The sequence below is a fragment of the Neltuma alba genome, unplaced genomic scaffold, assembly GCF_004799145.2.
Source record: "Neltuma alba isolate B1F8T4 unplaced genomic scaffold, ASM479914v2 tig00000881_pilon, whole genome shotgun sequence".
Lineage (NCBI taxonomy): Eukaryota > Viridiplantae > Streptophyta > Magnoliopsida > Fabales > Fabaceae > Neltuma > Neltuma alba.
Genome location: NW_021632239.1, coordinates 1,268 through 13,878, shown reverse-complemented (window position 1 = coordinate 13,878; position 12,611 = coordinate 1,268). Strand labels below are relative to the sequence as shown.

The window sequence follows — 12,611 nt, the reverse complement described above, 5'->3', positions numbered from 1 at the left end:
AATAATTAGTTTCTTGAAAGCACGTGATGTTAATATACTACTTTTGGTCCTGATTATAAAATTTCATTTGTAGATTATAAATAAGGTGTTATAATAATTAGGATCTTTCGTAGTATTTTTCATTTTTATAACTCCCATCACCTCCATAGAGGGAAGATTCCAGTATTCTACATACTGAATCTAACGTTTTGTCTATATCCATAAAGTTTTACATTGGCGATCACAAGCCTAAGCCTAACACTATTCTTCTCTATTCAAGATTGGATTCACTAAAAGATATTATAATATAGGCGGGGTTTCATGTCTAATCAATATACAATAAAACAAACTACATCATAAAGTTATAGTGGTACTTATCTCGTACTCTAACAAGGGACAAATTGCTAACTAATATTACCTCAGTCCTAATTATAAGAGCTAATTGACTAATTTGAGGAGATTAAGAAAATAAATTAAGTTAGTTATTTGTAACAAATAAGTGTTATCTTTCTTAAAATATCTTTACTAATCAAGTGTATTGGCTAGAACTACCATTGCTAGGAGGATTACTTTGGAAAAAAACGCATAAATATGAGAAACAAAGTAGGTTGAGAACTTATATTTAGAACCAAAATAAAAGTCAAACAAGGTCTTATATTAAGAACCGGAAGTAGTATTAAAAAAGAAAAAGCCCATCGAAAATTACAAACAAATTAAAGGAGCAGTACATTTGATTGCAAATAAAATAAAATAAAATAATATCAATTAAGTCTTAAAACATTTCCTGAAAAATGAGTTGTAAATATGTTTAGTTTGATTGCAAATCCAGCATTTAAATTTTACAAGTAGTTTTCAATGATTTGCATGATATCTAAGTTCAAGTTCATGTAAATACAAAAAAATTCCTTAGGAGAATATCTCTAATTGGAACAAACAATGCTCGAATTTAATCAAATTAGGTACTCATATAAATATACACACATGGAATCTTTATGATTATCACTAAAGCCCTTTCGGGAAGTATACAGTGTGAGATGATTGGTTGTTGCTACCGGTGTTTGGATACCTTAGGCTCAATTTAAAAAAAAATTATATACATACAGAATTCATACCATTCTAGCGTTGTTAAGGCCCAAAGAAAACGTTAACCTATAATGGAACTTTTTATGCCCAAGGGAGTGAAACCAAGAGCCTAAATGCCCACACATACACCAACGCAATCCCATATGAGCCGATCCAACAAAATTCAGTAGCCTTAAAAACACCAAAATGCTTTACCTTTCCCTAGGTTCCGTATGCCCCAACACCAAACTATGAATCAGCAACCGCAAAAACACTCATACCATAAATAAGCAAATTATAACTTAAAATCCAAACCAAATTCATTCCCACAATACCAAAGGTCCAATAAATCCAAATACAATCATAAACCAAAGAATATTGGGGGGGGGCCATTGAACCCAAAAAGACATATTAAGCCAAGATATAGTCATAATCAAAAGTCAAACCCATAATCAATTTCATTATGAAAAACATAGGACGGTGATCATATCCTTATTGACAAAGGTCCAAGGTTCAAGCACTAGTTGCTGCGTTGCACATCTCAAGATTCACCTTTCTCCTAAGGCATCCAATTTTTTTTTTCCTTTTTAAAAGGGCTATGCCTAGGATAATATAATTATATATCTATATAGTTATGAGAAATTTACAGCATTGTTTTTATTAGTAAATGAAAATCGATCCAATAAGGGTATGACTTATATTCTAGAATTAAAAAAAAAAAAACTCATTCGAATGCTTCGTTTTTCTGGTAAAGAAATGCTTCACTTTTTAGTTTTTACTGACACTAAATAAGGGATTTGACCACTTTTAGAGGGCAAAAAGAAGTGTGGCTATGAACCAGATAATGGGGAATTGAAGGCTTACTTTAAACCAAAGAAAATTTTAGATGATATATTTCATGCTTTTTATAATTCTATTTATCCATTTATGTTTTAGTTACGTTAGGAAAATTTGAAGCTTGATCTCTTTCCAGGCCCAAAAGAAAAAGAAGAAAAAACCTCCACTCACGCTCCTGCCCTAACCGGTAACCATAAATTAGCCTCAAGTGGACTTTTAAAACTTTATTTTGTGTCTATTTTATCTTCATACAATCATCGGCTTCTTATAAATAAGTTTTTCATTGTTTATTAGACCACTCTATAAATTTTTTAAATTTCATTTGCTTTTTGGTCAGCAAGAAAAATAGAGTATGTATTATTTATATCACAAATTTATTCATCTCTGTAGTAAGCTCGAGATCATATATATGACACAACAGTATAAATTTAAGCAAGATTTTTATTGGTATTTCTAAACATGAAGTTTCAATAAAGACAAGAGCCCTACTGTTTAGTACAATCCATAGGCTTAAAAGAGACCACTTGTGCTTCTAAATCAAATCCAATTAAGTAATTCGCTTGCACAAAATTACCATAAATTCCAACATCACTACTAGTATTTGTCATTGCAAAGCAAAAGACCCCATCTTTCGGAGGAATAAAGGTATGTATTGGATTCAACACAACGTCTCCACCTTCAAAATGAGCCGTCAATTTTGGACCATTAAGATTAGTATTTGTTCTGTAACAAAGTTGGTTCCCTAATTCTGGATCGTCTTCAATAGGTTCCAATGAAACCACTTGTTTTCTGACTTCCGATACCAATCTGTCATAAAAATCTTGAGGTAATATAGTTGGAGGCGTGCCTGAATCAAGAAGCATGTTACCTTTTGCAGCTGCAGCATTATTGTTACCATTAAAGGGAAGGAACGTGCTTTCCACACTAATTCCATTTAGTGTAACAAAGTAAGGTGTTTTGTCTTGTTTGGATACTAAAGGTGTTGAAACAACACCATTTCCTGAAACTTGACTTCCATCACCAAAACTCATTTTGCTTGAAATTCTTGTGTCAGTGTGAAATGGAACCAAACACTGTGAAAACAATTTCTTGATTCCAAAAGAAGAACCCATTTGAGAAATAAGGGACAATGGTCCTCTACCTAGTCCTACAATACCCATCTCATGATCATTGAAAGTTCCTTTATCATTATGTCCACAACCAAAAACAACGTTGTTTAGGGTCGTCATCACCTGGCCACCTTTTCCTCTTGTGGTTGACTTCAAAGTGAGTGTTTCCTGTGATAAAAAGCCATGAGTTTCTGATGAATCTGCATAAGCGTAAGTGTAATTGCAGACTTTTTGGTCACACCCACGAGAGACTGGATCAAGCATGAGACATTGAGACGATGAGCAGGAGACAGCTTTGTATGTTGACGACGTTTGAGGATTGAACAAGGGATTGATTTGTTTGTAGCAGCCATCGCAGGGAACACATTGAGTCCATATAAGGTCACTTCCTGTGTCTGCTATGCCAAATATTTCCTTTGGTGGTGTCCCTAAGGATATCTTTATGAGATGTTGACCTAGATACCCATTTACTGGTGCTTGAGCAATTTTTGATGATGAAGATGGTGACAACTTCACGGGACGACCTCGCCATGGGATCAGTTCAACGCCAAAGCCGCCATTAATGGCTTTTACAGGAGAAGAAGAAGAAGAAGAAGAGAATAGTAGTAACAGATGAAGAATGAGGATCTTCGTTGTGATATTCATTAATGGAATGCCCATTATAATGAGAGAAAATGAGAGTATTGGCTTATGGTTAATTAGGTGGAAGAGGACGAAGAGCTTTTTCGTAAGAGGCTTGAAGTTCTGTGGATTTTATAGATACTGTTAGCTAGGGTTCGTGTTCATTATACACGACTGTGCAAAAGAAGCCGTTGATGACCTAACAAGGATGTTAGGAAGATTTGGCTAACTACGTATAGTATGAACTAATCTCGGAAATATATCTTCTGCATTAATATGTTTATCAATCTCGTACGTGTTTTATTGGATGACTACGTGTGTACGTCTTTCACATATTCATGTAAATTGTTTTCAATTTTATTTGTGAGAAAATCTCATATGCAAATCTCTATAATTTTATCTTATTAAGTCTGCATGTAGGTTTTTTCCTTCTCTTTATCGAGTCTTTCTAGTTTTCTCAATTACAAATATTGCTTCTCATAATTTGTTAATTTCTATAAACAAATTTTGCCATATATATATCTAGATAAAATGAAAATCAACTAGATTGGAAACTATATATATAGATGCAAGGAAATTAGGAAGGGATCATGAACATAACAACTTTGATTCTGTTCAATTATTTTTGTATTTCAAATATTTTTGTTGTTAATGTTTCATTCTGTTCAATTTTTACCTTTATATTGGCAATAAATAAATTTTATTCCATTTTTTTAAAACATCTCTTTCTTTTTGTATTTTGTGACCATTTATATGTTGCTTAGTAAGAACCCACGTCAATCATAATTAATATAGAGATTAATATCTATAATTAAGACAATTATAAGGCCCAATAATAAATATTATGGAGACTTAATTAAAAATTAAGTGAAATTATAAGAACTACAAACTAATTTCCCTTATTTATTTTCTTATTCATTCGATGATGTGCTAATTATTATACACAGTGATTTTCATTACAATTAAAAACTGATGTTATCAAAATACATCAAGGATACGTAATACTACTATATAATTATCAGAGAGAATGTGCAAGAGTCTATCGAAAATTAATTGGAAATGATCTTCGTCTCTTCGTCTTTCCAACGCAGAATCAAGGAGACGATATATATATATATATATATATATATATATATATAAAATTCAATTTGAATTTCTTTTTTGGGCAAGAAAATCAATGAAAATGTTAAACTTATCCATTAGAAGAGAGATACGCAAGGGCAGATTTTTCATTCTTATGCCCCTTTTAGTTTAGATTGTAATGTAGATGGAATTCATATAGAACGTACATGGATTTCATTCTTGAAAGAGATAGAGATAAGATTCATATGTAGGAAGAAAATTATAATTATAATTATAAATTATAAATCTTAAAAACGAACGTGTTGGAGTTAATGACTGGCCAATCACAGAAAACTTATACTAAACGTCACAAATGCTCTTCTGAAAAATTAATCATCAATCAATCAACTATCTAATATTCTTGAAATTTTATAATACTCCATTCGTGTAAAAATGAGTCAGATATAATATTATGGGATCTGAATATATGTAATTAATGAAATTTGAATAATATCTTGATTGGAATTTAAATGTATTGAATTAAATAGGAAGGATTATAATTAAATGAGATTTTCATTGGAGGCTAAAATGGAAAAATTAATAATTAATTTTGGATTTGAAAAATATCTTAATTGAGATTTGAATATATTGAATTAAATGAGGGGTATCATTATTAAATCAGATTTCAATTGAGTGCTTAAATAAAAAAATCAGTAATTAATTTTAAATTTAAATAATATCTTAACTGGGAGTTGAATATATTGAATTAAATAGGAAAAATCATAATTTAATAGTATTCCAGTTGAAGGCTTAATTGGAAAAATAAATAATTGAATCTTTAGCAACCTAAGATAATGCAATCTATTAGAATTTCAAATCTAATCAAATATAGTAATATAGTACTACGTGCATTGCAGAGGAGAAAAATTTCTATTTATAATCTTTAAATTGAGTAAATAAAAAAAATAAATCCTTTTATACTTGATCAATCTATGTAAAAATCATTTTTGAATATTTTCATACTTTATTATTTTGTTATCAATAATTCATAATTTATTTAAAATAAAACATAGCATATTATTATTTTTATTAAATATGTGAATAATTTTTATATTAATTATTAAGTTGATAAAAAATATTTTAATAAATTTCTAAAAATTTAATGCAAATGGCTAATTGTTTGTATTTCAAAATTTAAAATTCGATTAGTTTTTGAACGTTTCCAAAACCATGTTAGTGCAAAATATAAATATATTTTTATAATTACTAATATTTTAAAAATAGGACACATAACTATAACGATTAGAAAATTTGATATAATAAATATAAAGAACTTGATGTAAGTATTAAAAAAAACTCAAGTTAAACTGCTTATATCCATTATGTGAAGTTCTTTAATCAAACATAACTATGTGTCTATTTTTATTATCCAATCAAGAAACTGGATGTAAGTATTATTCTTAATTAAAATGATCACAAATATTTAATATTTGATTAATCATTTCTTATTGTTGAAGAAATCGGTTAAAACAATATAACTTCTGAAAGAGAAGAAAGAAAGAAAGTGATTTTTTGTGTGGCCAGAAATAAGAAAGTAATTGCTCCTTTAAATTAGAAGAAAGACCTGAATGAATAAACATTTGAAGAAATCAAGAGTTCAAATTCTCATATTTAGAGTAGTCACAACTAAACAATAGTAATTAGAAGTTCTTTGATCTTGTGTCTCTTTGCCTATCTAAAGTTTCGAGTCTGTATTTTAGTGCATAGCGCACACATCTTCAAGGCATTAATTACATTTCTCACAAACACAGGGATTGTTAAATACCAAAAAGGAATACATGATTATCACGAATCTATTATATATCATAAGTCAAATAACTCTATGTATGCACCTGTTCTGAAGTTGGCATTACAAATCGCCTTCACTAGTCAAAGCCAGAACACAACTTTTGATGAGATAGACCGCAATTCTTGAAACAAGTTATGCATCAGAAACAGACAACGTCTTAAATGTAACTGATATATGTCAGTCATCAATCAACCGACACAATATCTTCAATTTTGAAGCCCATTCACACCTACATAATAGTTCAAATGCAAATGAGCTTCAAGCATTTGGTCAGATGCTTAGAGATAAACCTGCGATTCAACTGCTTACATATATAATCTGGAACTTATAAAGCTTGAGATTTGGTTGGAAAAAGACTGCAAGTCAAACTGAATGTAACAATCCCCACACGAAGAAAATTGAGGCATCAATTAAATTCGACCTTGCTCTGGCTGAAACAATAGTGACAAGCCTAAGAAAAGAGGTGAGCCGGAGAGGAAAAGAGGTTCAAACACGTGTCTACATTTATTTTATTACTTTAAAGAATTCCCTTGTAAGTAAACTTAAGATGAGTCCGACAACCGGGGAAGACCTATCAGCAATGATGTTTTAGGGATGAGTCCAGTAGAATCTGTTTTACATCGCCATACACGGAGAAAATGCAACAGGAAAAGTTCGAGGCAGTGCAATTGAGGTTTTCTCTCAAGTTCCCGAAAGCACATCAATAACAAAGTGAAAAATTCAGACATAGCAATTGTTGACAATGAAGCTGACGGCAAATCAAGGTAGTCTGAGCAATACACTAATAGTGCACCAATATGATGAATCATATAAACAAACTAGCACTGTTTGCATCTACCAATAATCATTACAAGAACAGATTCCATCTTTGAAGTGATGATACCTAATCCGGTCTCTGACTATAATTACTCGGTCATAAACCATAGAAATGAACTTTGTTGCTTGATGGCAATCCCAACAAACTCTTAAATTCTTCACAATGCGAAGGGATGTTCCAGGTTCTGTGTTCATCAACCCAAAAGCTATAGCCAACTTCTCACTGTGTATGGACAAAGCTGTCTCTTTATCTTCCTCATCATCAATATCAAGCAAAAGTTCACCAAATTCTGGAACATAACCAGCATTCCTCAACTTGGAAGTCATCTCATCCAAAAATGAATATAGCTCTTTAGTTTGAGAGTGGGATCTATCTCCAACAAGAAATTGATAGAATATGCCCTTCAGCTCAATTGAGCTGCATCCAGGAGTTTTCTTTCTTCCCCAATTGACTCCATTCTCTCTCAACATTTTTGCTTCAGTCCATCTTCCAGACATAGAATAGATATTGGCCAGTAGAATGTTACAACCAATATTGTCAGGATCCAATTCCTTAATTGTTTTGCCTATCCTGTGTCCCCGCATCACATCTTTATGGATTCTACAAGCATTGAGTAGCGCACCCCAAATTGCCACATCTGGAGTCATAGGCATACTTGAAATCATGTCTTCAGCCTCCTTCAATAGGCCAGCCCTACCCAGTAGATCTACCATACAACAATAATGCTCTATTTCTGGCTTTATCCCATAATCACACTTCATCGATCTGAAATAGAAATTTCCCTCCTCAACCATATAGCCATGGCTGCAAGCATTTAATAGAGAAACAAATGTGACCTTATTAGGGATAACTTTTTCCATCTTCATTTGTTCAAAAACTTTGATAGCCTCGTTCGGCTTTCCATGCATTGCAAGCCCACCAATGATTGCATTCCAAGGCCAAACTTTTCTCTTAACTTTGTGTTCATGGAAAACTCTTAATGCAAATTCTATCTCTCCACATTTTGCATACATGTCAATAAGGCCAGCATGTAGTCTTTCATTCAACTTAATCTCACCTTTGTCAATATAAACATGAATCCACTTTCCCTGATCCAAGGCTACTAAATTTGAACAGGCTGCAAGAGCACTTACCAAAGTAAATTGATTTGGTTTGGCACCAGCTTGCAACATCTTGTGGAAGAAATCCAATCCCTCCATGAAAAAACCACCCTATAATATTTGAGAAAAAGTTTAAACCACTTTAATAGTTATGGTGATTATGTGAAGCAAAAAATGAAAGGACCAAGCTTTAATATGGCGTTTTAAGCATCTATATTAGATTCTCGAATGAAAATATGACAAATGGAGTTCTTTTACAGCTCAATAATGCAGGATTGGTCTCCTTTAAAAGTCATGTTATATATTTATTAAGGAGTCTGACAGTTTGATAGCAGTAAACGCTAAGAAATTTTAACGAGTCCTATTCAATAAGACAGTCCTCCAGCCACGAAATTCTATACTATAAATAAAACAGAAAAAGGGGAAAAAATCCAGCAAAACATAAGAGGTTAAATTGCATGTGTTTAATTTACACTACTGAGTACCTGCACATAACCAGCTATGATAGTACTCCATGATACAACATCTTGCTCTGGCATTTTGCTGAATAATTCTTTGGCTTGACCCATTTTGCCTGATCCAGTGTACACAGCCATCATGGTGTTCCAGGAATACATATCCCTAGCCACAGCCCAATCAAAAACCTTTCTGCCCTCCTCTACTAAACCCCACTTTCCATACATCCCAATTAAGGCATTAGTAACAAATAAATTGTTCTCAAAACCAAGTTTTATGGCATGAACTTGAACCTGCTTTCCCTGAAGGATCCCCAACCCGTTTCCACACGCATTGAAAATAAACACAAAAGTATACTGATTAGGCAAAAGACTTGAACTCTGGGTCATTAACTTGAATACCATGAAAGAATTATAAGATGAAGTGGGTGAGAGTGCATGAGCTTTTATTATGGTGTTGTAAACGAATAGGTCTGGATGGGGAATTTGTTCAAATACTTGATGGGCATAATGCAAAGAACCGAAGCTAGAAAAGCCAAGAAGTTTGAGGAGCTTATTGGCTGGAATGGGATGAAAAATTAGGCCGGTAGTGATAAGTTGAGCATGTGTTTGCTTGATTTGTTGGACTGAACTGCAAACATCTAAAATTGAAAGAAGGCCATAATCTGCATTGAAAGGTTTTCTGAAAGTGGAGCAGCAACGGATCATTCTTAGCAGTCACGCTCAACCATTAGGTCAGGCAGCGATAGAATCAGAATTGGACCAATCTGAGGTTGCACTACCAAGTTGCCTTCCAAATACCACAGATACAAATGAAAGTTTGAGTGGAGAATGAAGTGGATGGACGGACAAGCCCCAAAGCACTGTCAATTTGAGCACAATGTTGGCAGAAAAGAGAGAGAAAAAAGAGGAGACAAACCAAAAATATCCCCACAGAACAGAAAAAAGAGACTTAATAATTATACTCAATCTTGAAATGACAGTGCAAAGCAAGCTTAAGAAATTGACCATGTCCTCTTGAATCAAGATGTGCTGTTGCAAATGGTATAGTTCACTGGCTCCAAACGAGCAATTGTGGCTTTGTAACACTGTTCAAGGCATTGCTCTGAATATTCTATCTACTCTTTACCAAAGTCATTTTTGGTTGCACTTGTACCTAAAGGCCTTGATGTTGAAGAGTAGTCATAAAAACCTCCCAATAGCATATCATGCCACCAAACCTCCAAATGAATGTGCCACAAGGGAGAATTTTCGCACCTCAAGCCAATGTCTAACAACAGACCATATCTTAATATAAATTATTGAAAGCCAAAGATTCAGAAATGGAATAAGACATTTCAAAGTTAATATTCCTATGCCAAAGATCATTGAGTCCAGTGGCACAAGATGCACCCTTTGTGGCACCAAGTTTTAGGTTCAATTCCCAACTCAGGCTTTGCGCCTACCATCAAAGTTCAAAAAAACAAAAAGTTAATATTCCTGTGAAATAACAACTGAACAGTCTGGAAAATATGAGAAATTAAGATGCTTGTATATTCTTTTGAAAAAAAAAGGGGATAATATCATTATTACCAAAATACCGCTTCAGCTAGCCTACTGAGTAAAATGATTTAGATCATAATTACAAGAAAGAGAGAGATAGAGAATTCATCTTAATAACAGTCAAAATGAGAAAGTACATGGTTAGCCGTGCCATCACTTACAAAAAGATCATCAGCCAAAGAAAGAAAGTTACTGATCCATTAACATGAACGATGATACTGCTTATATTCCATCAGAATGTTGACAATGAAACCAGTAGCTAATATGACCGGAATGTTCACGTTGAGCAATAACTTTATCTGGAAGCTTCTTCACAAATTCTGCTCTGTAGCATATTTCCAATTGGCAGGACTGATGTGAAGTGCATTTCAGTTCATAACATCATACCTAAAAATTATTTTATCAGGGTAAAAGTGAATTTTACCTGGAAAGGATGTTCCCCTGGGGACAAAATTGAATTTAGATTGATGGCACTGCTTCTATCCTTACTGGAAAGCCACGACAAATTCACCTTTTTTTAAAAAATAAGTAGATAGATATGCTCCCGTAAGTACCCACACTAGAAAGGGAATAGCATAAATATTCATTTTGGCATGCCTAATTTAAGAAAAGAAAATTTGGTATACATGTATAAAATTGAAATATACTCTAATCCATATTTGCAAAGAAAAATGAAAGGAAAACAATAATTGAAGAAAGAGGTTACTGGGAACGGTTAAGGAAAGGAGATAAGAATACAGTAATTTAAAAGAGAAATAGAGAAACATGCTTTCACTCAAAAAGAGAGAGAGAACACGCTATTGAAATTTAGACATGGTGTTTGAACGATAGAGAGCTGACAGAGAACAATGGCAGATGGAAACTTGAAAAATGAAGAAAGAGAAGTGACAATTATCAAAAAAGAGAGGTTGTTATGAGGGCGGGAAAGACACACCATTTGCATAAATTTAAAGGGGAATCGTAATGTACCTTTTGATGATATTGAGCAAAGGGAACTGTAGAAACTAAAGAAACAACCATGAAGATCCCTGAAACCACCATTATCCAATAACCCATTAAACAAACACCAATATCAGAAAAATGAAAGTCACACCAGACCATGAAAAGAATCAGAAAATATTTCTTGCTCTGCTTTGAAAACGGTTTCCTGCTTTGTTGTCAACCCCAGACCTCCGATTCCATTGGAAGAAGATTTCTATACCTTAAAACCCAGGCTCAAAAAATAGCGAACAGAGCATAAAATGAAACAGGTGCGGACACTCTTGACCTCATCATGGACAACAGCCGCTTAGAAATAATGGAGAGGAAAGGTGCAGAAGGAGGAGAGACGGAGAAATAGAAGATTGGGGGGAAGATGCAGAGACAACAGAGGTGGACGTAGAAAGAAAGAAGAGGAGATGGCTTTTTTTCTCTTCTTCTTTTTTTCCTGGTCTGAAGGAAGAGGAGATGGTTAGCAAGCTAAGATAACTCGTACCCAATCATCAATCCGAAAGCCATCCTAACCTAATTCTCGGTGGCTTTCTGCACAGCCCAGGAGCTAAACTTCAATAAGATCAACTAAATAGGGAGAGGGAGATAATCATAATAGTGAAGACGCAGGAGGAAAATAAAGAACAATGCCAAATAAACCATACCAACCCCATTTTCTTCCACTGTTTTTCTCCATAACCGCTAGTTGCTGAAACTTTCGTTTATGGCGTGTGAGAGGTTGCAAAATCGGCCGGTTAAAGGAAGAAGTTGCAGGGTTCCTTCCATTTTGACGGTGAGAAGAAGAGTAAAAAAAACGTCGCAGAGATTTTTTTTTTTTTTTTAATTTCACTGTTATATAAAACTTGCTTACATATTTTTATAGAAAATGATTTTTTTAGAAAAATTATAAAATGATTAATATATTATGAAGTTAAATGTATAAATCAGATTGAGGTAAAAAGAAAATGTATAAATCAGATCATTCATTTTTTTTCTTACACACACACACATATATATTATTATAGGTATATAATGTTATTTTAAAATGTCAATTTAACTATTACGTCACCAATATAATAAAACGGTACAATCGATCCAAACATTTAAATTATAACCCACTAGCTTTTACAATCCGACTTTAAAAACATTAGATAAAAGCATTAAAATTAAAATAAATGAAAAAATATTAAAATAAATATTCCTGATGTT

General features: G+C 33.0%; 2 protein-coding genes across 6 annotated transcripts; both read right to left on the bottom strand.

Annotated features, from left to right (window-relative positions):
• Positions 1–2,363: 2,363 nt before the first annotated feature.
• On the bottom strand, positions 2,364–3,647 carry LOC114747497 (aspartic proteinase CDR1-like). Its single transcript, XM_028935836.1, has one exon. It carries the CDS (start codon positions 3,645–3,647, stop codon positions 2,364–2,366), a length of 1,284 nt encoding a protein of 427 aa, XP_028791669.1.
• A 2,700-nt stretch (positions 3,648–6,347) lies between these two features.
• LOC114747524 (pentatricopeptide repeat-containing protein At3g62890-like) lies at positions 6,348–12,127 on the bottom strand. Of its 5 annotated transcripts, none has more exons than XM_028935891.1 (6): positions 12,068–12,127; positions 11,908–11,990; positions 11,403–11,461; positions 10,858–10,944; positions 8,922–10,784; positions 6,348–8,547 (listed from the first exon to the last, which is right to left on the bottom strand). In XM_028935891.1, the coding sequence occupies exons 5-6, from the start codon at positions 9,597–9,599 to the stop codon at positions 7,354–7,356; spliced, it is 1,872 nt and encodes a 623-aa protein (XP_028791724.1). In that variant the 5' UTR covers positions 9,600–10,784; positions 10,858–10,944; positions 11,403–11,461; positions 11,908–11,990; positions 12,068–12,127; the 3' UTR covers positions 6,348–7,353. The 5 variants fall into 5 exon arrangements, with proteins under 5 accessions (XP_028791724.1, XP_028791733.1, XP_028791707.1 ...); XM_028935900.1 differs by having other exon boundaries at positions 8,922–10,758; XM_028935874.1 differs by having other exon boundaries at positions 8,922–10,944; positions 11,908–11,954; positions 12,068–12,101.
• Positions 12,128–12,611: the final 484 nt, after the last annotated feature.

Coding starts and splice junctions, on each gene's coding strand:
- LOC114747497 (XM_028935836.1), bottom strand. CDS start 3,647: ATGGGCATTCCATTAATGAATATCACAACGAAGATCCTCATTCTTCAT.
- LOC114747524 (XM_028935891.1), bottom strand. CDS start 9,599: ATGATCCGTTGCTGCTCCACTTTCAGAAAACCTTTCAATGCAGATTAT. Junction 8,548..8,921: donor TCATAGCTGGTTATGTGCAG/GTACTCAGTAGT, acceptor CAAATATTATAG/GGTGGTTTTTTCATGGAGGG.